Genomic DNA, 27,741 nt, shown 5'->3' with positions numbered 1-27,741 from the left:
ATACATCGCCTAACCAATAGCAGGGCAAGTATCGGGAAGGTAAGCCCAGGGGATTTAAAACGACGCAAAGCACTACGGGTACGAACGCATTAGAGATGGCTTTGTGTTAGAAATACACGAGCAGGTTCATCTTCCGGAGAGAACCTAACACACAGTTCTGCGGCTTGTGCAAATAAATTTGGTGGGGAAAATATTGCATTACAAATAAAAAAAACCCAAGTTAGTTAGAATCATTAACTCTTGAATGCTCACGGTAACATTTTATCATTGTAAACCCAGGGCAATCACTAAATACAAAAAACATAAAAAAGTTTATTACATATGTATATATTAAAAAATTCATTTAAACTCTGCAGATTTAGACAATGATATATAATTGTTGGTAAACGAAATTAACAATTTGCTCAAAAGACAGTGTCCCTGCATCCAAAGAAAGATAATTCGACTTCTACTTTATTTTCGTCTAAACTGCAATTTTATTGTGCAATAAACAACTTCCAACTTAGTCCTTACTGTTACATCCTTTTACTTTGAAAAAGACAGACTAAGAGCCTAAGTTGGATTTTTGTGTAATAATCATAATTGTAAATAATAATTTATTTAAATTTTAACGAGCTACTAATTATGCAGGTAAGTATAAAAATACAAGCGGGGCAAAAATTACAGGCTTACTCTATATATACACACAAAATTTCAGTAAAAAAGATAATTTAGCTAATGAGTTTCACACTCACAACTGATGGTGTTTATTCGTCTAAATAGAGGTGTACACCTCTATAAAATCACAAATAAACTAAATTCCAATCTGTTTAAGTAAGTTTTGATCTAAACTTATATCTGATGAGAAAAATATGGAAGACCTTAATAAGGTTTTTAAATCCTAAACTTTATATTTAAAAAAGGTGGAGAGAAAGATGGGGCGCGATATATTTAAAAAGAGAAGGACGCTACAATACGACGAAACAGGCATCAACACATTTGACTTTCATCTACAAAAACAAGATAATCGCGCGGAACATAACCTTGTTGGCCATCATACTCAACATACCACCATTCTTCGTTGCCTTTCTGATCATATTTTTGTATGACGGTTAATACGGTTCCTTCTTTGACAGAAAGTTCACCTTGATGGAGAGCTTCAAAATCGTATTCCACAGCATAGTGGGAAACAATATCATAACCAGGTTCTCCATCTGAGGTTACACTACTTTTGAAAGAGGGTGCGACGTCGGAGGCAGTACTTATCGAAGAACGAGAGTCAGCATCAAGTCTATTGTCGTTGTTAGCTTTTATAACGTTGATCACCATATTAGAATCTACAGCAACATTCTCATCTTCGTCAGAAGTTGTGTTGGAAACATGTATGTTCTGAGTTGTCTCTGACTTGTCAGCACTCCTAATATCTAATGTGTTCCGAGTCGGTACTAACGGTTCCTGTTTTAGTCGTCCGTTTACAGAAAAGTTTAAATCGGAAAACGATCGGGTTCTTTTCTGTTCGCCCAGAAACGCTTGTGGAATGTAACCCTTTCGTCCGCTTTGTTCCACCAACCACCACTCGGGGTTGCCCGTCTTGTCACATTTACGCAGAACGTTTACAACTGTGCCCTCCACCGCAGATATTTCGGCATCGCATTCCGCCTCAAACGAAAATTTGACAACGCATGTTGCATGACAGTCATCACTATCTTGTTTTGGTGGGAAATCTGTGTTCTAAACAGACAAAAATTATCAATATATATGTTCAGCTAGAAGGGAGAAGTTCAGAAATGCTGAAGTGAACATACCAAATAAGATCGTTCCTAACATCCCAGGGTGCAAAATAGTATTTCCGTGAAAATAAAATTGCGACTTACAGTTAATGCTTGATCTACAGTGTCAATGTCGTCGCTGGAAAGATCAATCAACGGATGCGTCGGTGAAGTCGAGTCTGGTGCTTCGTCGAAATTAACAAAAAAACTCTACAAAGAAAGAAACATACGATATATGGAACACTAGTTGGAATAAACGCACATAGAAGGCGTTTGTAAAAACAAAACAACAACGAAACGACGAACAAAACAACATAAACAGCTATAATGACGACAACTAAAACAGCAATAACGACGACAACTAAAACAGCAATAACGACGACAACAATAACAGCAATAGCGACGACAACAACAACAGCAATAACGACGAAAACAACAACAACAACGACAATATTAGAAGGAAATCATTCATACCGCCTTTACTAGTGCAGAGCTAACAACTTGTGTTTGACTACGTCTTGTTGCATCTTTGTGTACATTAGCAGGAATGAAAGTCAGACTTGCTAACTGCACCATGGCCTTTTGTATGAGCTCCTGGTGGCGCTCCATTGTATCGCTATCTTTTACAACAAAAGGGAGCTGAAACAAAACGTAATTATGAAGAGGCAAATTTATTTACAGAAACTTTCGTGAGAGTAAAATTAGTAAATATTATTTTCCTATTGTTTAGAGCTTTCACCAAACAAAAAGTAAAACAAAAAACAGGCAAACAAACAAACAAACAAAAACACAACAAAGAAATAAAAAACAAACAAAAAAACAAAACAAAATCTTTTAGTTTATTTCAATACTCAACGCACTTCGCACAAATTATGCGTTTGCATAATTGAAGCCTTTTCTATCTCGAAGAAATGAGCATTTTGTTATGTCACCTGACACCACGTACCTGCCATAGGTCTTGCATTTGTACAAAGGCCTTATTCAAATATCTCTTTTGTGCTTCCACGAAGTTGGTGAGACAGTATTTTATAACCGACGAACAATGATCGCATAAAGTAGGTAACTCTTCTAACAATTGCGTGTTTAACGCAAGATAGATGTTTTGGTTAAGAGTAAGCTCCTCTTGAGTCTAAAAAATGGAAAAAAAGTAAATGTTGAATAAGGATCGATTGGGTATACCTTAAGAGCGTAATTTGTTGCGATCAGAAAATATTACGGAACAAATTTTTGCAATTGACGCCTAAATTAAAGTTGTATATCGCAGTATTAAATTTTGGGAATATGTCTTCACAGGAGAAATTTTTGCGATTTCGTATTTCGTTTATTTTTCGCATGCAATAATTGATCTAGAAAATAGAAAAAAAATGAAGATTCTCTACATTATTATCAACTTTCCCCAATTAAAATTTGGAATGAATAATTTTATTAAATGCGGCAAAATTCTTTAGTTTTACGGTATTTAATTTTGCGAATAGCTAGCAGCCTCACGTGTGTTTTGCGGAATTAATTTTTGCGATTTTGGTCCAAAATCGAAAAAATAGGTTTCCTAAAATTTTGTGATCTCAAAAATTTGTCATTAAGGTGCTTCGTGCACACATTACACGAATTATGAGATCAGGATCAATGTTATTGTAATAACACCCGTGCTGGAGAAGAGTTGTGTAAAGAAAATACAAACAAATTTGAAATAAGAAACTTGACGAAGGCTCTAGTTTTAAAAATTTCTTCTTTATATTCTAAATTAAAAAACTAATTTAAACACTTGAATTTTTCCCAGTTTTAACGCTGCACAGTTTCTTCTTAGTTTGAGAAATATAATATATAAAAAAAGTTGTGATTAATAAAAGTTAGTCGTGCTTACCTGGTTTATTTTGTCTCGCTCTTTCGTGTATTTTGCTTTGGCAGCTTTGTTTTTTGATCTGTCATAATCGAGACATTTATCATTTCTCTTCTGTATGAGACGAAAAGGACCTTGAAATAACTGCACAAGCTGACTCAAAGGTTCTGTGACATGATCTTGAATAAAAGTGACCTGCAACATAAAGAAAGTTTCTAGCTGTGCATGTTTCTACGTTGTTTCAACATTTCTGGTAGTGAACAAACCAATGATTAATGCTGATCTTGACTATAAAAAAATGTTGATGAGACCTGAATAATCTTATCCTGAGTCAAATTCACCAATGGTACTACATAGGTACTATAATACGTGTACTTGGAAAATGCTGAGGGGGCATGAGAATCTGTGTAACTTACAGTTTCATTGGAGTACTGTTCAGCGATGATAGAGACCACTGTGTAATATTTCAAAACTTCTTCAGGTGCAACTTCTTCATCATAGAACTGACGAATTGATTCTGCACATAATTTCTCAATGGCGGCGTTATCCTACGTAAGTAAAAATAGTAATAAAAAATAAAATTGTTGAAGGAATTAAATTTTGTCACCGTTCTGGAAACGGCTCATCCCACGGAGATTTGGGTTAACGAAATTATTGTTTAATACACTAAATCAAAGGAATACAATATCTATATCGTGAATTGGACTGCATAAGAGAACAAACCAGGCTAGATAATAAATTAATCAAATTACCTGGTGCATCAGTCACGTAGTAGGAAATGCTTTCTTAGAAATAGTGTATAAAAAAAAAAATTCAACCAAGATTAAAAACAAGAGGAAGAAAACAGCGACCTCGAGCCCACTTAAGCATCGAACTAATCATCATGCAAACACGACCTACTATCAACCCACCTTAAACTCTTCAACGAATTGCACGATGTTCTTCAACGCAGCCTTGATTAGTTTTTCCAACCCGCGGAACCGTTTTTCTTGCTCGTTGAACGTCTCATCGACAGTCTAAACATGTAAAGAAGTGTGGAACACTTAAAAGAACAATTTGAAAGACAATTCCAAAGACAATTCGAAAGACAATTCGAAAGACAATTTGAAAGAACAATTTGTAAGAACATAAAAAAAACATGGGAAAAATAAGAAAGCATTGAATTTGACAGAACAAATGCAAATGGTAAGATTTGAGGCCAGTAAATCGTGTAAGTTACCTGTGAGTTGAGTCCAGTGAATTGTGTAATTCTTTGATTTATTCTGGACGATTTCTTCGCTACAGAATGCCAGTTTAACTTTTGAACTTTTTTTCCGATACCATCTTCGGTTTCACGATACTTTTGAACTATGAAAAATAAAATAGTAAAAAACCGCAGGTTAGCAATAAAGAAAACAAAAAAACAAAAAACAATACAAACGAACAGACAGACAGACAGAAAGGGAAAAACCTAATTGTACACATCTGAATGTCCTCCAGTCGTGTTGATCTGGTGCTAATCTCAACAACGTTTGAGAGCAATTTACCTAAATCCTTGCGACGTTTGAATTCATTGATAGCCGTTGCAACGTCAGTGACAGTGGTAAGAGCTTCTTTTAAAACTTCTTTACTTAAACCTTCGCCAACGTGATTCTAAATGGAAACAGTTAACTAAAAAAAAGAAATCTTTCAAAATACTCTTCGAACGATATTTTTTAGGGAGGTACACAGTGCCTAAATTACCTGAAACAGTGGTAGTAAGCTTTCAAGTAAGCCAAGAAACTCGAATGTGAATGGGTGACTTCCATTTAAAATCGAGAAGTCGAAATTACAACAGTGTATGTTCACCAATAAAAAATCTGAAACGCTATTGGTAGTTTGATTGGTCAAGTTCTGCTTATAAAAGAATAAAAACGCCCTTCAAATAACGTGATAACTACATCTTGAGAGAATTTTTTTCATACAATTTGTTCAGTAATGTAAACAGTAATTACCCCAGGCCATTTTACAACACTCTCCGGACAGGTTTGCAATTACTTTTGAATTTTGTTTTCTAGATGACAGCACTTTAAATTAATACAGTAACCCGATAAATTATTTAGCTAGTGCTTTAAACCCCTTTTATACGATTCAATCAAGTCAAATGCCATTTTCTAAGGCAAATTCAATGTTTTGATACTATTAACCGTTAAGATAACAAGTTTAAAGAGAGATATGAACAAACTGACTCCATGAAAAAGAGTTAACTATCTAAGTTTTTCGATGTTGAGTTTTCACCTTATTCAATTCTGACAGCAACAACGGATACTTCAATACCCTCTGAACTGGTTTGATTAGAAATGAAGAAAGTATAAAGGGTCCGGCTTCTCTTCCATTGCTAAAAGTGAAAACAAATGAAAAGAGTGTAAATATCGCAATAGGGAAACATTTCCAGTATGCGCATTACACCAGGGTGTTAATTTTCTTTAGTTATCCAAAGGACGGCAAATCGCTGCGTCTTAAAAAAAATTTCGGAGTTCTACGGCCCCCGTAACAGCTGACCCAACAGTAATTCATTGTAAGGTCGATCAATGATTTCAAGTCATTGAATTTTAAATGTTTCGATGAACAGAAAATAAAATGTACATGCAACAAATGAACCTTTGGCTGACTTTCCAAGGTAAATTTTTAAAAACAAATACATTGGCTAGATAACAGGGTAAAATGAGTAAGTCAGTAAAATAGATGCTTATTAAGTAAAGTCAACTAGTGAACATCCCCAACATGTCAACATAAACTCCACTGCAAATGCTAAAATTTCATCACAAACAATGTCACAACACACTTTGTTATACATTCGTCAACACAAATGTGTTGTGCACTAGGTTAAAGCATCGAAACATGGAATGACATTGGACATGTCATCTCACAAACAAAACTCTAACTTAAAAACTTTATACATCAAATATTCATATTGCAGTATACGCCATACTGTAGCGTCAAATACTGACAGTTCTATTTACTATGTAGTTAAAATGAAACAATCAAAGGTGTATTTCAGTCTTACCATACAGATTTGACTGCATTTGTAAGTACAGAAGAAACAGAGATGTCTTCTTCATACTAAAAGAAAAATGATAGCATCATGTGTATTCTACACACCCACACCTTCAATGTTGTTATACATACCAACACCTTCTTAAAGAAATTACAAGACTCAATTTTGACAAACAAATCAAAAATGTATGTTAAGTTTATTACTAGCTACGACGAATTTGTCAGTAATTTTCGTGTCAAAAAAATAATAGTGAAAATTCTACATAAGCAAAAGGTTTTCCGTAAACACTGACTTTCTCAAATGTTTTTCAAACTCTTGTGACAAACCTCTAAAAACGTTTCTGACACATTGCACAAATTATTGTTGCAATCTGGACTCACTGTGGAAAACAGCCAACCAGGAAGCGAAACTGAGCAGGCTAATCATAAAAAAGAAATAAAAAACATGCAGACGAACAAGCAAGTAAAGTAAGTGAAAAACAAACCTTTTCCAACAATCCAATCGCTTCTTCATAATTATGACAGTACGACGAATAACATTCTTTCATTTCTGCTGCCATATCAATAAAACACGATGCTAAAACGAAGCACACATATCACCTTGAAACGTGTTGGAACCCCTATTGGAAAAGACATTTTTTACCCGAATTTTTCTCTGTTTCTTTTTCTAGAAGACTATGACTGTAGAAGCTGCGGCTATAATTCCTATTAACTTTCAGCAGACGTGTTGAAGGAAGCAACTTTCTGCAAATACACGGTGATTTTATTTAGTTCAAAGGAATTAATCGACTCGAATACAACTGCCTTAAAGTAGCTATTTACTGAGTTTTTCACAATGATACAGGAACAAAACGTTGTACTTCAGTTCAACTTTTTTTTACGTACCTAGCCTGCTTGGTAAACCATCCACATCAAGTTCATCTTGATTAGCATTTTTAAATCTTGTAAAAAGTCGCGTAGACAAGTGAAGTATTGATGGCAGATTCCCAAACAACATTTCTGTGTTCACCCTCGTGTTCTAAATATCCACGAATAAAATGGTAACACGATTGTAATTTTCTCCAAAAGAATATTTCACCCATTGTCAATACTGCTGACACAAAAACATGCTGGAGCTTGAAATAAAAACTTCAAAGTACGAATCTTTCCTATAGACTTGTCAAATATTTGATAATTTATTTTAACAAGGCGAATTCAGTAACATGTACCAGTTTCTCATAAAGTTATTACAAAAACAGATGATCCACTCTCTTCGTATAATACAAACCTCGTTTTCTTCCAAATACTTCATGACATCTGTGAGCAAGGATATATCTTGTGTATAACTCTTCTCCGTCTTGATCAATTCTTCTACAACTTTCTTTTGTTTGTTCTTACGTTTCGTAAGTTGTACTTCAGGATCTGGAATACCATCGACCTGATCAATTTCACCCAGTTTAACAAGTTTTTCTAAAAGTGAATTATTATTGTTTATTGATAATTCTTGGCACAATTCGTCTCTTGTGGATAAAGTAATGAAAGTAAAGAATAATCAACGACATCATGGAGGTAGAAAACGTAAATTAAATATGTCTTCATTTGTGGTCACATTTTTGTGAAAATGTTCTTGTAAAAGATTATCCGAAACACTGAAAATATAAATTTGTCTTCATATAGCTCAAATAATTGGCTTGTACCGACAGAAAGAATAATATAACGTCTTCTCTGATTAAGCAAAACGTCCATTCAAAGCATTGAAGACCAAGAAATCTGATTAAATTTATCTGCACAACAGACTTATAATTTTAATTCCAAACACATTTTAAAATCTAGTAAAATTAAATGCAAGCCACAATCCAACATGTTCGTAGTGACCACTTTAGTAACATTTCACTGTTATTTTCTTTACCGAAAACTACTTACTAAAGAAGACATTGGAAATCGTTTAAGTGTATTTAAATTTCTCACATGGCCAACAATGGTAGACAACAAGTTTTAGGTAAACATCACAAATTCTGTTATGGACTAATATTCAATTTTTAGATTCACAAAAATAAATGCGTGAAAAGTAAACCAATTTACCGCGTAATCCGTTTAACTCATCCTGCAATGTGTCAACCATGTTCTCGCAAAACTCAATGTTATCTCGTATCTCAGGTAATTCTTCAATAACAGAAACATCTTGCATTCTACGCAACTGTTCGCAGTTATCAAGATAAGTCTACAAAAATAAAATTCGTATTCGCAACAACATTGCCCACAACTAACTTAAAAAAATACATGACAACTTTTTAAATGGAAGCATGATAACAAATTAAAAACTTTAATTTAGAAATGTCTAGTTATGCGTCTGAAATAAAAACAAGAAAAAATGAAAAAAAACAACAAACCTCAATTTGTTTTTCCAATTCTGCCACTCTGTTTTTAACATCATCCAGTTTACCAAATGAAGCAAGCAGGAAAGATTTCTCATCTAAAAAATTCAATAAATTATAAAACAATCTAACAATTTGAAATATAACAGATTATTAATAAATAATGCTTTGTAAATATAAATTTATAAATATGTTGCAATAACTGGTGTTTAAAAGAAAAAACGTGATTGAAAAAATACTGATTACAATTCACGTACAGAGAGAACCTTCTTAGAATACTTAGACATGTATACAGACCAAACAGTTAGGTGTCTATACTAGTTGCTTTGAAGGCCCCCTTTTATGGAAAAGCAAGTAAATCTAATCTCTCTGTATTTGACTGGCTATATTCTCTATTTAATTATATTTATAACAATACCATTCTATTAAATAAAAGCAAAATGAAAATAACTAGTTGAAAGAATTGTTTTTGTGATATGGTCAAAGCCACTAAATAGTGACTTTTAAACACAGATCATTATAGACAATACCATTAAATAACAACGATTGCTAATTTTACTTGTTAGGCAAAATTTGACCATTGGTGTCAGAAAAAAGTCTACTATGCATGTCTTCAAAAGAACTTGAAATTTAAATCTTTGATTAACTTAAAATTTCGGGAAATTGAACCGATTGGTTTAAAAGAATGAATTTTTGGTTAATTTAACTATGATTATTGAATTTCATAAATTATGATCTGGACACTAGTAAGGCACTTGAAGAAACAAATATTTCAAAAATGGTAGTATAACCAGAAGAAAAAAACACAAAATATTGACTTCTGACTTTAAAATATTTAGGATGTTACTAGAATAAAGAAGGATATTCTTTAACGGTTTAGTTAAGTGGACTGTGTTTTATCCACACAACACAAACTTCAAGGCCATTAATGACTGTTGCTATATATCAACAAGCTCAGATCTCCAAAAGCACTTAACTAGTACCCAAGCAGTGGTATATGGAAGCCAGCACATTTTTGAGTGCTGGTTTTGCATAATGCTGAAAATGTTAAGAAATTAATTATTAATAATTTTTGTAAAAAACTATTTTAATTCTCTCACCTCGTGGTTTTTTATCAACCTAATGTAAATATTGTAAAAAATAATTATAGTGGAATGCACAAAAGGGATTTTAATTCAACAACTTTACCAATGAAATGGCTTGTCAAAAGTAAATAACGTTGCTGTGCAGAAGGTGTAACAAATAGGTATGTATATCTTGTGTGCAGGTTTTTGTCAACAAATAATGTATGCAATGTCTCAATAATATAATATTAATAATAAGAACATAGGTATTTTTGTTTCCATTTAGGTGACTTTTGTATTAGTTCAACAAATTTAAATGTACAGCATGTTGTGCTTGTCAGTAAGAGGAACTATGAAGAAATATAAGTCTTCTGTTGTGTTCTCAGCATGCATACAATTATATTTAAGATGTTCTGTTTGTTTAAAGTAGTGTTTTGCAAGTGTTAACTATATCCAGAAGACACTAAATCTATGGGTATCAATTGTTGTCTAAACGCAGACAGACTCTGTGTTATACTAAAATGAGGTAATTTTGAAAACCTTCAAGTGCAATTAAGTCGTCATTTAATTCACTGATTCTGGTTTTGTGTTGTTCTTGTTTTACCAATAAGTCAGCTCTCTTGTCATCTGATACAAACTAAAACAAAGTAATTGTTAAAAAGTTTATACACAGTGTTGTTTTTTGGACATGTATTGAGGCTAACTCTAGCTCTTACCAAACAGAGCATTTAAACTATTGAGGATTTAAACTACAATGGAAATACTTACATCTAGTAGCGTTTCCACACCAGAGAGAAGATGTGCTTCACTCTAAAAGGCAAACAAGTTGCAAACATCAGGCCATCTAAATTTTATAGTGTATAAAACATTTTTGCACCTGCAAAATTGTTGCTCTTAAAATTGTGGCAATCATTAAGTAAAAGTCTGACATTCATATTTTGCAACAAACATGATGATCAGACAGTTATAATCATTGTGCTTTTTTTGTGAAAACACAAAGCACGAAGGTTAACCCATACATCCTAGCTAATCTAATGACTTCTACGCCAGAAAAAGAACTACATGAACTGAGATATCAATAACACATCCCTTTCATACTTGGTAAAAGTGATGTGTTATTGGTGAATGCTTTCACAAAGATTAGGGTTTAAGGGTCTTTTTGATGATGTCATCAACCGGTCCATTCTGAAATGGATTCAGGGACCCAGGTTTGGGTAACTTACCTAGTTTGGTCCCAGGTTGTTCCTAGTTACCTGTCGGGTTGAAAATGACTGATGTCACCACCGCGTTTTAAAATAATCAGAGTCAAAATTATAAGCGCATCATAACGTCTTTATTAGTTCAAGTTAGGCTACGTTGTCAATTAACACTCCAGACATGCATTTTCAGGGACTTTAAAAGAAAATACACATCCTCTTTGCCTGTTACAAACAGTCTTTCTGTATCATTATAATAGATTTTAAATGTAAATTAGTTCTTTACATTGTTTTTAAACCAATCAGTTTACTATCGCAAAATCTTCAGCCAGGTTGTTTTTAAATGTAAATAAATTTTTTTAATAGGAAATTTAATAGGAAAACATAGAGTACATTTAAAAAATATATAAATAAAGTGCAATGCATTTATTTTCCTGATATGACTTAAAGTTTTATCACATTAGCAAACAATGGCACCAACTTGATTTCTTTCTAAGGAAAAAAAACGTAGTGCTTGTGCTTTAATTTCTGCTAATTGATTAATAATCAATTAGCAGAAATTAATAATTGATTAATGACTGCCTGTTTTTTAAATCGTTGACAAATTAAACTGGTCACAAAATTTTTTTTGTAAATTTTTGTTGTTCCTTTTTTCAAAAAATGTTAGGAAAGAAATGTTCTCCTTTCTTGAAAACAAGGCATCCATAACAAAACAAACCTTAATACATTTTATAATTTGTACACACCTCAATTTTGCTCTTTAATTCGGCTATTTCCATATCAACTCTTTTGAGTTCCTGTGACTGTGACGGTTGACTTAAACTATCACTAGAACCTAATAATAGAAAATAATAACTACAGTATTTTATTCAAATAAGAAAAGAATCACATAAAATCAGGGTTAGAGAATAGGGGATAAGCTACAAACCTTCAGTGTTGTGTCCGTTAGGCATTGTAACTTTGACTTTTATAAACTATTGGTTGCAAATTTCTACATCATGTAATTTCTGCTACAAATTTAACCAAACACGCTAAATTTATTTATAGGGCAAATTAAAATGAGCAAAATTTGAGGATACCACTTGCTGTCTCTGCCGGAATTTAAGAAAAAATGTATGGAAGAGCTTGTGTAATAACACTACAGTGCACACTTTCCATGTTATTCATAGAAACAGCTTTGCAAGAGGTTTGGAAGCATTGCATGACATATTTATTAAACGTCAATTATAGAGTGCACAAAGGTAAAAAAAAAATATATAAAAAATAAGGTAGATGATACACAAATTTTTAAAGTATCCTTAGTTAGTATATAAAGCAGGCAAACATATTTAAAATTTACCTGACTTTAAATCACAATACTTTTAAATATTACTTTTGTAACACATGTTTTTTTGCTATTTTAGAATACCTTAATAAGAATATTATAAGGTTCGACTTCACATCAACAACAAAAATGAACACATGAACATTAAAAAGTACATATAGGTGTGAAATGATCATATAGGTGTGAAATGATAAAATAACACCAGCATGAATAATTCACTCAAGAAACAGTGATAGCTTTTCATTTAAAAAGAGAAATTTCACAGATAAACAATGTTTTATTTTTTAATATTTATAACTTTAATGATCACATAGAGAGCCACAATATCACAAAATAAAGATGCACTCAGGATTAAGCACATTCTATAGTTGTGGTTGTGATTGATCATAAACACAAAGTAGGAGAATAACAAACATTTAGTCCTTTCTAGAGTTTAGATTTTAGTGTAAGTTAAACTATCTTACCATGGAGGCTTGATGGTGCGCTATCATCTTTAATTTCACTTATTTTACGAGAAGCTGAAAGATTTGGTTTATTGGAAGAGCGGAGGGAAGAACTCTAAAAGAAAAACAATTCAAAAGGCAATTAGACATCTATATGCAGCATAGAAAAAACTAAACATTTTACATAATTTTATATAGATACATAAGAAAGATGAATACATGTACAATTTGTTCAAACTAAACCAAAACAAGGGTATGGAGTTTTTTTCATTTGTGGTTAATAAAATTGCAACCAGTGGGATGTTTCCTAATTAAGATAAGCTACTACAACGTTAGATTTCTTAAAATAACACAAAATCACAGTTAAATTTCTTGGAAACACAAAACAACTCAGTAAAACTCCTTCGAATTAATAAATATAAAAACCCCATCTTTTTCGATGTTGAGAAGAATAAAAACATGACCGTGCTTAAAAATGTTAAAATGGTGCAAAAAGACTTTATTTATCTTAGGCCAAGGAAGGTTAATCATTTAGTTTAGCGTGTCACACCTAAATAGTAGATGCAAATGTGGGACATTTTATAACTTAAAAATATTATGTGGTCTGAAATTTTTAAAAGTTTTTTGGATATAATACATCTTTAATTTTTTTCCAGTGTTCAAACTAAATTTAAAGTGTTGGGGAAAATATTACAGCAAAAAACAAAAAATATTTTAAGAAACTCTGAGACTATAAAGTTGCAAGAAAAGATGTGCTACAATTGTACTAAAAAACCATCATAACATACGGTGCACAAGACTGTGTTAACAAGATCGCTAAATCAAGCTGGTTGGTTTAAAAACAATGCCATAGCTAAATCAACTGTGACAGCGCAGTGTTGGACGTGTTGGGGGGTTGTCACAATTTCGTTGTAACAGTGCATCGTTCCAGGCTATCTCTTAGTTGTCAAACCAGTTTAAATTTTGCAAGTAAGCTCTGTCACCCATATATTTTATTAAAGTTAAGCAACCAATGTCATTGTGTTCCATTGAAAAGTTAGTACCTATTTTTACACATTCGATGCACTGTGATTTCTAGATTTTACAAAGCAGGTGTGAACTGATTGTCATTTGCATCTGTGATTGCTTAATATTGGCATAAATAATAAAAGCTGGATAATATGACATTCTCAGAATAGTATGATTGTGTATCTTTGAGAAGTATAAAAAACTGAATATAATATTGAGATTTTTAAAGTAATTTTTAAAAAATGTTAAAAAAAAACCTTGGACATTATTTATGGAGGCTAAAAAAAAGGTTGCACTGGAAAAACAGGAAAAAAGGACTCATATTAAGACAAATAAAACTTACAGAAAGGTTTTTGAAAATTACACGGAAAAGAAAAATTACTTAAATAAGAAGGATACACAAAACAATTCACCCGTGCTGAGAATACTTGCTATTATTTCCTGAACTGTAAAAGAAAACTGCATAAAATTATATCTAAGAAACAGATAGGTTCCCTACCACAAATAATGTTATTTTTGTAATAAAAAATAAATTAGAAAAATGCAAAAAAATTATCTAACACTTTACATGCTGCCGACTATTGAGGTTAAAGATACAAGAAACGCCTATTACCCATTTTAGTTCATAGTTTAATGAACCTAGTATTCTCAATACTAAGTTCATTAAACTACGAACTAAAATTATATAAACGCAGTTTTTTTCAAAGCCAGATAAATTTTGTATCGAATAGTGCTATTTTTGTCATTGTTGGATGTAGAAAATTATCAGACATTGCAGATGAATTGGACATACTCAAGTAGTCTAAAAGGTACAGGCATTAAAAGTTATTGCAAAAAAATGGACTATTTAAATCTAATCCACTTAAGTACTTAAACAGTTTCATGGTTTTGCATATGGTCCAAGTTCTGAATTTGTATGAAAACATTGTTTTACATGTATCTCTTATTACCTTTACATCACAACAATATTTAGACCATTCATGTTTAAGCAAAAAACAGACACTGTTGATGTTTAGAAATTGTTTCTGTCTAGTCTTGATATTCATAATTCCTCGTGCCTTTTGACCCAAACAGCGTAAGTGTATTAGATAAAAATTATTTTCTACATATCCAAAGTTTAATACGCTGAACTAAATTAAAACAAAGAAAAAAAAATCTTTATATTCAGACTCAGAATAAAATGTTAAAATATGCAAGACATTTTAACTTTAGATAATCAAAAATTGTGCACACTTGTAGACATATTATAACAAAAAAATTAAAATATAATTGCTTTAAATTTTTAAAAGATAAATATTAATGGCTATAAACAAATACTTACTACAAATAACGATTTGGATGTTTTACGTATTCCCAAGGTAACAAAACTTACTTACTCTCTGTAGCATTGCATCCAAAGTCTGAGATCTTTTATCAGGTGAAGGAGTAAGAGCGGAGCTTGAGGAAGTAGTAAAATACAGTGATTTAATAGCATCAGAGCCCACATGCTCAGGAGTTAATGGTTGTTTAGTTGGAGCTCCTTTACCAACATTTAATCGATGCAGGGATGGTTCTGTTTCGCTACGAGATATCCTATTAATATTATCGTTAAAGGATGGTGACGCTGAACGTTGATCTTTTGTAAAAAAAGCAGTCATAGACTCATGAATAATGGAGCTCCTTGGTGAAGAAGGAGATCTAGCTGGAGAGATACTTCCAAACCCAGTACTACCTACATTAAGTGTATTTGGTCTTTCTTTACTAAGAACAGGTTTCACAGAACCTGAAGGCATTGGTGCTAGAGGTTTTGGTAATCTTTTGTATGGCTTGGGTGGTGATGTAGACAATAAATCCATATCGTCCTTATTTGCATTGCTATCTTGAGTAGAATTATGAAGCAAGCCAGGCCTAGCTGGAGCCTTTGGTTTATAAGTCATACTTTTACTTCTAGCTACACTGTTAGGTTTTGACATACTAGCTGATCGTGCAGGTATTTTGGGCTTCGTAGGTTTCTTATCCTCACAAGCAGTGTTACCATTTGTACTAGAGTATCCAGCATCCATGTGAAAAATTTGTTCTTCTGTTAATTCAAAACTATACATGTTGCTCTGCTTTTCCACAGACTTTTTCTTTGGCTTTAGAGAAAATGACTTTTTGGAATTTTTATCAGCTACCATTCCATTATGTTCGGGTGTGTTTTTATGCTTGTTCATTTTTTCAGCTTGGACAGTTTTAATGTTGTTATGAGGAGTTTTTATATCTTGCATTGGTGATTTTGGTGCTGGTGGTTTTCGAAAACTACGTCTTTTAGGTGGAGTTCTGATTTGTCCAGTAGAGCTATGTTGTTGAGATCCTGGCAAGTTTCTTTCAGCTAAAGGTGAAGTGCGTTGGGGTCTAGCAGGAGGTATAGTACTAGCAATCACTTTTGTTTTCATTGGTATGGATTTCGGCTTCTGATTTTGTGAGGTGTGATTGCTGATAAAAGAGTCATTTGAGTTAGTTCTACTTACATGGTTAAAAGGCAAGTCAACTATAATTTTAACATGATTTGAAGGAAATATTCCAACTGAATTGCCAATTTTTCCTTCTAGCCAATCCTGGCTAATTCGTTGAGTTAGCATAATAATATCTCCCTTATCAAAACTAAGTTCTCCTTCTCGTGTTCCTACAAACATGTACAGTGCTTTGGCATTTGGAATTAACCCATTCTCAGTATCAACATTATTTGATTTCTCCACAAACTTTAATTCTTCAGGTAGTTCAGTAATTACTTTAACAAACGTTGAGGGAAATTTTCCTTGTTTTCCACCAACGATACCTTCACTCCAAAAGCTGTCAATCTCTTTAATTAATTCAATTCCGTCACCAATGTTTATAGTTAACTCATCTGAATCTTGTGCAGTAAAATCATCTATTGCTTCTGCCCATGGAATGTGTCTGGTTGTTTGGCTATTAGTTATTACCGTATCCGAAACATGTACTGAATTATTATTTTTATTATTATTATTATTAACAAGATCACTTGGTAAACAAAAATATATTTCCTGGATAAAACTCACAGGAAATATCCCCTCGTCAGTGTTAGTAAAACCATTTAACCAATTTGAATCTATATTTTCTATAATACCTATAACATCTCCTTTACAAAAGGTAATATCTCCACTTTCTTGTCCAGTAAATGAATTAATTGCTACAGCTATTCTATCACATGGCTTTTGAAGTACACATTCAACATAAGTTGCGGGAAATTGACCGCATGATGTGTCTGTTGTTCCTTCATACCACTCATTATTTATCTGTTTTATAACCTTGATAAAATCCCCTCGATTAAATTCAAGATCGTTTTCACTTTCAGCTTTGAAATCGTATAAACTCCTGTATATTCCACCAGCCATACCACATAGCTAAGAAAACATTTTTTTGAACATATCTAAAGTAGTAAACATCCCTAAAGTAGAAATTACAACAGGCTTAATGTATACTGGGTAATGTCAATTTTTTAATGTAATATTAGCAGGTTACAGATAGATAGAAGTGCATATTTTATATGGCTAGCTTCATTAATATAGAGGAATATACCCTGTCTATTATTCCAGGAGGGGCCATGGCTTAGATGGAGAGTCCTAGAGTATTTAATGCTCGTTTTGAGCTACGCAGACCCAATTAGAGCCCACGCTCTACTAGACAATTCCCGGCAACATCCAATGGCCCACACATGGAGCCATCTCCCCAATTTCCCTCACATGGCTTGGGTTAACCCCGGGCTATGGTAACATTCACTCGCCCATGTTGAATCGCCGTCAAGAGGAATCGAACCCCGGTCTCAATCAATGAGTTAAACCAAAGCCTGTAAATGTTTAGGTAAAGTGATTCTCCAAGAAGGTAATTTTACATGAAGAATTCTTTCTCATATCTTAAAGTTCCCATATGAATATTTCGCATATTAAAATGTTTTTTTACATATAATTTTACATAATTATCCAGCACTGTCTAACAGTCTTTTGATGGTTAGAACATTTATACAACTTATATGATATCAAAAAACACAAAAAATATAAAATGAAATACTATAACCTTAAAACTTGTATGAAATAATGATAACTTTAAAAAAATGAATGTCAAAGCTTTTTTATGTTATGAGACACACATGTATTTTTTAATAAAACAAATACAAAATATAATTATTGCAGTTAAGCACCATTCAAAAAGTAATTACAAAACAAAAACAAAAAAAATATTATAAAATTGCATGGTCATAATAGATTTAGCTGATTAAGGAGAATCTTTATCAGGAATATGTGGCTAATTGTTGATAATTTTCTTGAAACTTCATAGATGTATAAAACATTGCCTTATGAGCTACACTGGTAGGGACCAATGTAGCTCATAAGGCAATGTTAAAGTTTTTAATTTGATCCTCCAATATAATAAGCATAATGTAAGCATAGTACTTCAACAAACTCTTATTACTAATGCTTTTGAAATATATTTAATTTGTGATAATACCTTTTCTCCATTTTAAATTAGTTCTAATTAGTGGATTGTATTTCCCAAGGAATGTTGTACCAAAAACAAAAGAAAAAATAACTGGCCTATGCAATGTGGGTATTAATTTTATATTTTTATGGTTTGATGTTTTGTTGCAATATTCATAAATGCTTAACAAAGAATTGTTTTTAAGATTTTGAGATAACTGAGAGTAAATTACATTTTATTGAACACAGCTTAGAGAAAAATGTTATTTTATATTTCCCTTTCATCCTGTCAAAAAATTATATTTTTTTTATATAAAATAAATATTCTATGAAATATAGTGATAAAAAGTGATATCCAGTGTCATTAACTGATAGCTATTTTTACCAGTTTTATACAGGAAATCCACAGTGCTCATTGACTAAAAAGCCTTCACAACAGGTTTCATACCGCAAGGTAAAACTTTTAACTTCATATAAACTAAAATGGTAGCTATAAATGTAAACAAATAACTTCACTGGAGAATCTTTAAAACATTCCTACATACTTCAGACTCAAAAATCAAGTTGCAATAAATCAAGATTGTCGAATCACTCCGCTAAAAAAATAACCATTTCAACTCATCTTAACAACATCCTTCCAATCCACGTTTCACAAAAACACATGTGAGAGCTGATCGGTTCGAACAACCGTGGTAAAAAAAGCCCATTGCAAAATATCACAACACTACATCCATTTCTTGATCAAGAAATGTTAATAATTTTAAATCTATGTTCGGTGGTGCACACATAAATAACTGTATTAACGCGCAAAAATCAAAATGTCATTGAATTTCTGTGATAAACGTTGGTTTAAGAAAAGTTAAAAATATCGACCTCGCAAGTCTATACTTTTGACCTTGGGATGCAGTTTTGCTGGGTGCTTTCACTTTTTATCTAGTTTCCATTTCAAGAAAAAACATAATCACCATCAGCAATATTAAAAGTTTTCTTTAGGATCTGCACTCTAGGACAAAAAAAGTCAACCCAACAGAAACAACATGGAAATTTCATTCACACACAGAAAATATCAAACTCAGTGTTCATTTACAGAAAATGTCAACCTGAGTTTTTATTCACATGCAGAAATTATGTGTGTAAATGGAATTATCAAACTGTGTGTGTGTGTGTCAAAAGGATTGTTAAAAGTGAATGCTTCTGTGGTAAAGAACTTTCTTTTCAAAATTAGAGTGCTAGTACCTTATTTTCAAAAATTAATACCCACAAAAGTTTTACAATCATTTGCGAAAATTAATACCTGTAAAATGTAACAATTTTCAGCCTGCAAAATTGAGTACCTGTAAAAATACTACAATTTATAGCATCATCAGTTTCAGCCATTGTTTTTTTTGGAACAATGTGTAGCAAAAACATAAGGTATTTACTTCTCAGTTGTTACTGCATTGATCTTACATACATGGAATCATGCATCATCATAAAGAAAAAAAATTAAACAGCAAGTAAAAATAACAAAAAAAGGATGTAAAAAATAACAGAAACAAATTTTAGTCTTGATTACTTTCACAGACAATTTTCAAATGATCTTGAAACAACAACGTAACAAAGCAAATAGCTAAATTAAAATAAAACTTTTTCTTGTTAAACAATACAGCTAATTCCAAGCAATAGCAAAATACACATTTAAAAATACCTTTAAATAAAAAACAAAACGTCCCTCCTGAAAATTAACACCACAATGGAAAAAACACATTAAACTATATTTACTTTTACAGGGGGTTGTATGAGACAAAATAACAAAACTTCAGGTAGACACTTAAATAAAAATAAGTACTTTTAAGAAGTTATTTAAGTAAACATGACAAACCAGAAGTAAAATAAAGTTTCACAAGGGAATTCAAAGTGATAAATGATGTTGAACTTAGCTCCTGATTTTCTACATGTGAAAAGTTTTTACTATTCTCAGCCTAAAGGTCGAAAATCCCTTTTTGTCACATCTTTAAACTTTTAAAATTATAATTATAAATTCGGGTTTGTTTAGGATTACAGGTTTTATGCCCAAAATTTTATATATGATAATTTAATTTAGAATAAACCAAAACGTAGTGGAAACCAAACTTTAAAAACGAAAAACAAGATATTTGAGGATTAGATAGTTTTACAAAAAATCACAGGCATATCATATTACATAATAGATGTATAAGTTAGCTATCTTTAGTGTCAAAACAACTACACACCTATGTTTTAACAAAAATTCTGTACAAGTAAAGCATTTTTCAATGCATCATCACATCACCTCCAGGATGAAGCAAAACAAATTTTAATGAACCCTATTTTACACCACATTGTATTACTAGCATAAATTTTCCAGGTATTCCAAACTGTTATAAACAAACCCTACAATTTTAAAGGAAATCATCAAATTAATGTTTGGTTGGGAAAATGTTTTTGAATTTCAAACCTAACAAGACAAGCATGTCACTGTGTAACATATCGGTTATTGACAGATTTGCAAATAATACCAAAAATATAATACTATGAAACCATATAGAATAAATCTACTGAATATATACAAACAAAACAATAACAAATAAATAAAAAAACATGTTTTTAAAGAATAAATTGAAATTGGACTTGAAAATTGAAAAAAAAAACAGCAGTTGAGAATGAAAGGTCAGAAAATCACATCCTAAAATCTGATTCAGCTTCCAACTGAACAATTTTTATTTACTGAAGGGAAAACAGCAGAAGACTTAACGAAAAAAATTTATTTTTTGTTATTAAATCAATCCATCAAAATTAAATAAAATTTAACGTTTATTCTCCATCACAGGAGAATCGTAGTTATCATTTTATACATGCAGTAACAATTTGGAAAAAACTTCCCAACATAAAATTGGTGAAGGGCAGATAAAAATTTATGTCTGTAATCAAAATTAAAAAGCTAAAGTGCCTAACTTTTTGTAAACAATGCTATAATAAAAAATTGATAATTAAATGCCATTCAATGCAACTTAGAATAAATAAATTTTAAATTTTAAAATATCCTACATCTCCAAAATTTTTTTATCAAAAATGTCTTGTTCAAATGAAAGGTTAAAAAAGTGCAAGTCAAAATATTTGCTGTTTGGGTGTTTTTGTTCAAAGTTTTTTTATTGACTTGATATTTCGTTGACATTAAGCCCTATTATGTCGAAATAAAAAGTTTATAAGCAACAAATTCTGAGTAATGTCAATTTTGCTACAAATGTATAGATAAGTTAGTTTTTCGCTAAAAAATTTAGAAAACACCTCTTATAGGAGAACAATAATGGACATTTATTTAAAAAGGGGTGCACTTAGTCTTATCAGAAGACATATTTTTGAAAACATAAAAAAATATTTTCAAATATTTAATAATATAAGAAAAATATACAAAAATTGTCCTTGACAAATGATGAATATACTTCAGGTGTTGTGTTTATATTTGTCTGTTTCAGCATTTGTTCATCAATCAAGCATGGTCAACAACCATTGTTACCCTTAGGTTTATAGCTTTACCTTGTAGCTTAACTATTTTTTTCCAAACTTAGAACCCAAAGCAGTACTCTTAGAAAGCAAGGCTGGCTTATTACCTTTAGATGAAGCACTACCTGTAATGTATGCACCTGCACCCATCTTTACCGCGCCTTTTGCTAGCTGCGTCTTTGTGGTTTTTATTCCAACTGTATTAGCTATGGTAACAGCAGAATTCAAATTACTATTGGCACACTTCATTCTTTGAAATGTACTCATCTCCTCATTGGGAATGTTCTTGCTGATTGATTCAAATTCTTTTTTAAGTACAGCCCCTTTAGTTTCAGTCTCTTTCTTGTATTCCTGAAGTTTACTTTTATTTTGTCCCCAACCCTCATTTACTTTTTCTTTTAAATCACCACTGAGGTTATTAAAGTCCTTCTTGTAACTGGTATAATCAGTCTCTTTTAAGTTGGGGTTGTTTGATTGCATTCCTGCGGAGAAGCTTGGTTGTATTTGTTCAGATGTCATATTTAAATTGTCCATTTTCTTACGAAAAACAATAACATTGGGATTACCTGGTTTTAAGTACTCCGGTTGAATAATGACAGTAGGTTGGCTTTTCGTTTTAAATTGATATGTGTGTGAAATTGCAGTTTTAGGTGGAGTTGTGTCAACAGACTTTTTTATAACCGGTGGTTTTGGTCGACCTGGAGGCTTCTTCTTTGCAGGCATATTTACAGCAACATCTTGAGTCTTCACCCTTGTTTTATCAGGTACAGCATATAGATCTTCAATATTTGTTTGAGAAGAATGCTTTGTAGGTTCAATCTCTTCATAAAGACCTGGATCAGCAGAATTCAAACTGGTTACATAATTTGCTGGGAAAATCCCCTCAGTGTTATTAAGTCGACCCTTTAGCCAACTATCACTTACATGTTCCAATAAAATGATTTTATCTCCCTTCAGGAAGTTCAAATCTCCTGGCTCAGTGCTGCTGAAATCGAAGTCAGCAATAACTTTGCCAATGCCAGTTTCATTTGTAGAACTGAAGTCTGGTTCATCATTTCTTGTTTCCTTACCGTTTACATCAGCCTTAATGCTTGTTTTTAATGACGGTAAATTGACAAATTGTTTCGGAAATATTCCTTGCTGACCATCTTTTGTTTTTCCTTCACACCAAAAATCATCAATTTCCTTGACAACTTGTACAAACATACCTACTTCTAACTGCAGTTCTCCAGCTTCTTGTGCATTAAATGCATTAAGAACTTCAACCCAATCATGTGACCTATCTTCTTCAATTGTTTCAGAAAGGCAGGCATGAGAAGGGTCTTCCATTTGAATTTCTTCCCCACCTAGAGATAACTGTTTAATAAAACTTCGCGGAAACATGCCATATTTACCACCTTTTGTATATCCATTCATCCAGTTCTCATCAATAATCTCAGTTATTACAACTAACTCTCCCTCATTGATTGGAAGGTCCCCATCCTGTTCACCCTGAAAACTACTGAGAGCAATACCTACATCAAACACATCATGACACTCCTCCACGAATGCTTTTGGAAACTGACCCTTTTTATCATTAAAAACACCTTCATACCAATCATCATTAACTACTTTGGTAACTTTAACAAGATCTCCTACAGACAAAGATAAATCTGTATCAGTTTCTGCTTGAAACTCGTAAGTGCACTTAACAACTAAACCAGCCATTTTACTAGCCTAAATAAGGAAAAAAAATACCTTTTTTATAATTAATACAATTAATACAACCATGAAAATCATTAATAGACAACTAAGAAAAAACTATCCTGAAAACAACATGGCATTAAATTTTTTAATTTTTTACATTATTTTACGTCCAAATTTTGTCCCCCAACAGATAATTACATAAACGGTCATGGCCATTATCGAACAAAAGTCAACTTAGTACATATTTTGTTCACTTGCAACTTTACAGGGTTTTCATAACTCAATAGGAATTGTGAAGATTCACTCACTTTTTATTCTTTCCCAAGGTGATTAAAAATTATAGATTCGGGCCATGAAAAAGACAAGCAAATTTCTGTAGAACAACATCACTGTTAAAAAAAAAAAGATTTTCAAGAATTTAACAACAAGTGAAGAAAAACTTTGAAACAGTTTTGTTTTCTTTTGCTATCACAAATGACTTCCAGTACACTTTAATTGCGCATAATCATTTGAAGTTTTGTTTTCAAATTTAGCATATTAAATGAAGCACCTGTTGTCTTTAAGGTGAAGAACAATAGAAAAATTTCATAATGAATTTGAATACGCATTGCTATTATTTACTTTTTCAGTGCTAAATGATGTTTTATACTCTAAAACTATTTATAATGACGAGACATCATTCTATTCTGGAAGTTATTCATTTTGAAATATGATAAATAAAATTACTCTTAGACAATCACAGGAGGCACGGTTTAGCATTCCCTCACTTTGTTCATTCAGAATGTGTTTGTTTATATCCCTGCTGACTTACATCACATAAGTTAATATTTTACTGAATAGAATGTCCTAATCAACACTGTCATGGCGGCGACCATAGTCCTACTTTGACCTTAAATATCTCGAGAACCAAAGCTCACAAATATATAAGAAAATTAACACAGTTCATATTCACACTGTATATAATGAACATGTTAAACAAAACTTGTTATCAATTATTTAGTTCTCCTTTAAAATAACCAAAAAGAAAACATAGATATAGATATCATAGGAGGCAATAAGTGAGATTTCAAACCACAATAGAATTTTGTTGTGTTTACACAAAGTTATTAATATCAGGGCTGCAGCCCTTACAATTTAGTGGAAGCAAGTCTGTAAAATATTGCCAATGCAAATCAACATTGCTTCAGCAGCTCTTGGCAAATAGTTATTTTATTGGGTCATTTCCTAGCATTTCTAATGCAAGTCAAATCAAAGTCTTTACCAGGAGAAAAAACTATGTCATGCAGTATTTTGCATGCCATAACAATTCAACAAAATCTTTATGCGTGATTGCTTTTTTTACTTGGCTGACCTATTCATATTTTTTATGTCGGAGAAACGTTGTCTGCCATAGCTGAAATAATTGTTCTACTGCTTTAGCAGGTAGAACTTTAAAATATATTTCTTTTTTATTGAAGATATTATTTCGTTTTTTCTGTTCAGCATTCATTACTGTGGAAAGTTTATCATTTCTTGAACATGTAGTTTAGTAGGCGATGCTTCGGGAGATCCTTCTCCCATCATCAGGCAAATTAAAATGATGTTGAGCATGTATTTATATAATTGCAAAGGATCAAAATTCAAAAAAATTAACCAATCAGAAACGAGCTGATAATTATAGTTAATTATACTAATTAACATTTTCGGACCTAGATGTAGGTAACTACTTCTTCTGTAGGGCTGGGAACCAAATCTCAGGAAGTTGATACTAGATGCTCTTTATGTGTTTGTTACGTTCTACACTGTTGATGGTTTCTTTAATCTTCCTGGACGTTGTTCTGGATTCTCTGTCAATGATTTTCTTCTCCTCCCAATTAAACTGATGACTTCTGCTCCAGCTGTGGTCCGCAATTTCATTTTTCTTCACATCTCCGTTAGGGTTCACTACGCGCATATGTTCTTGTACTCGTTGCTTAAACTTTCTTTTTGTTTCGCCTATATACACTGCATCACAATCTTTTCACAGGATTTCGTAAACAACATTGCTTTGTTCTTCCAGGTTTATTTTGTCTTTTGGTTTAGACTCTTAGGGTGTCTATAGAGTTAAGAGTGCATTTGATCTTGTGTTGTCTGAAAACTCGAATAAGGACCTTGCTGGTACCTGGTACGAAGGGTAGGAATGCTGATGCGATAAATTCCTCTGATGTTTCCTTGTTGCATTTTCTCTTCATTTTATTTTTTACTTGCGCGATGACTTTATGACTGTATCCATTTGCGATTACTGCATTTCTTAAACGTCAAATTTCTTCTTTCCTCTCCTGTTTTTCACTGACTACGCTGTTGGCACGGTTAAGTAATGAAGATATGACACTTTCTTTCAAAGATTTCTGATGGTTTGATTCGAAGTTAAGTAGTTAATGTGTGTTGGTTTACGATACACTGAAACTGAAATGGAACAATTCTTGCGTTTGACCAAAGTGTCCAGGAAACTGGTACTTCCATTGTGTTCAAGCTCAACAGTGAATTTGATTTGTCGATGTGTTCATGTGTGGCCGTTGATGTGTTCATGGAACTCTTCTAGACAGACATTAAAAGTTTTTTTTTCTTATTCGTAATCAAGAGTTTATTTTTAAGATCCATCAAATTCAAGCAACGGAATTTTTGCCAATGTTTTGCAAATTGGTAAAGCATATCAAAAAAAGGCTCTCTTACTTTCAAAGATTAAAGAACATTGCGTGCAGCTTTTGAACAAAAATGGAAAAATTTAAAATCGCACGCTTGGACACTGTAAAGCGATTTTGGGTCTGCTACACCAAGAAGGGTTACACCCTAGACTTTCTTCATATACATGATTGTTTCTGTGTTTTCTATGAGGGCGGTGACTCATCAGGGTGGTGACTCATCTAAGCCGTTTTCCCTCCTAGAAATAATACACAGGGTATATCCCCTAACATTTGCGAGGCTAGCCATGTATATAAAATATGCACCTCTACCTATTTAAAGGCATATTTAGCCCACACAATTCTTGTTCGCAGACAAAGTACATAATGTTAAATAAACTCTGTTTTTCTAACTTAGCAAGTTATTATAGGGTTCTAAGATAAAACATTCATTGGTGCTTTATTGCAACAAAAAAGTATAGCTAGCTATAGCTATACATTTTGTTTATTTTTAAAATGGATAAGGGCTTTTTCACTGAATGCATTTTCCGATTCCAGAGTCAAAAACTCAAAACATTTCCTTCTGTCTTACAAAGTCAGTAAAATAATTACTTAATACTTAAAACCATAGAGATATAATAACATACAAAAGGCAAATCATTGTCAGCGTCTCTGATTAGAGACGCTGACAATGATTTATGCTGACAATGATTTATAACAAAATAGCTAGCTAACTAACTATAAAATCGCAAAAATGAGAATGCCAAATGAAATGTAGCTAGCTAAGCTAGGAAAAAAAGGGAGCTTTCGCAACTCACACTCAAAAACCCGTCATTGCAGACTTTCGGGATGAATGAGATTTTACAGATCACCGAAAAATGTTTTGTTGGTCCGTTCCATTTGCGGAAAATGCAGCAAAACGCGGAACAGCTTTTTGAAACCGTACCATCATTCGAATCGAGTCGAACCGAGAAGATGAATCTGGAAACGTGATAGAAGGGGCGGAAAATGTGCAATGTAAAATTGGACTACTGTAAATATCTTTCTGTTTTTAGCGTCTTTTTATAAAGAAATCCTTGCAACAAAATAGATTGAATCTATTTTGTCCCCGTGCTGCAACAACAATTTTTCTGTCCCCAGGGATTTTTTTGATGTGGTTGCTGCACATTTTTTGTTATGGGACAAGATGGAAGTTTTACACGCGCGTGTAATGCATCATGTAGAATATCTAATCTTCGCCCACAAACTATCATGGAGTGGTAGTGAACGCTGGCCGTAGGACAGTGGCATGTAAGATCAAAACATAATATTTATTGTTGCCCCATACAACATCTCGCTAGTATTGGTGTTAATTTATGTTTACAGAGGAAAGTTTGATAATTTTCAAAATGATGTAAAAAAATGTTACAAAAAGTTTTTTCTTTTCTTATAAAATAAACCACCAACGATGAAGAGCGCGTGTTATGTTGCTG

General features: G+C 32.4%; 1 protein-coding gene across 1 annotated transcript; it reads right to left on the bottom strand.

Annotated features, from left to right (window-relative positions):
• Positions 1-220: 220 nt before the first annotated feature.
• On the bottom strand, positions 221-23,686 carry LOC130628706 (dynamin-binding protein-like). Its single transcript, XM_057441689.1, has 29 exons — positions 21,991-23,686; positions 21,396-21,410; positions 20,899-20,972; positions 20,305-20,373; positions 20,009-20,157; positions 19,738-19,761; positions 19,172-19,237; positions 18,989-19,039; positions 15,366-17,372; positions 13,003-13,096; positions 11,961-12,049; positions 10,787-10,828; positions 10,559-10,655; positions 8,970-9,052; positions 8,662-8,800; positions 7,868-8,049; positions 7,486-7,618; positions 7,086-7,177; positions 6,611-6,666; positions 5,842-5,941; positions 5,112-5,217; positions 4,805-4,932; positions 4,497-4,601; positions 4,002-4,133; positions 3,610-3,780; positions 2,695-2,877; positions 2,223-2,387; positions 1,854-1,958; positions 221-1,710 (listed from the first exon to the last, which is right to left on the bottom strand). The coding sequence occupies exons 1-29, from the start codon at positions 23,649-23,651 to the stop codon at positions 970-972; spliced, it is 7,059 nt and encodes a 2,352-aa protein (XP_057297672.1). The 5' UTR covers positions 23,652-23,686; the 3' UTR covers positions 221-969.
• Between the last annotated feature and the right edge of the window lie 4,055 nt (positions 23,687-27,741).

Source organism: Hydractinia symbiolongicarpus, chromosome 15 (genome assembly GCF_029227915.1).
Source record: "Hydractinia symbiolongicarpus strain clone_291-10 chromosome 15, HSymV2.1, whole genome shotgun sequence".
NCBI lineage: Eukaryota > Metazoa > Cnidaria > Hydrozoa > Anthoathecata > Hydractiniidae > Hydractinia > Hydractinia symbiolongicarpus.
This window is presented reverse-complemented; position numbering and strand designations above follow the sequence as displayed.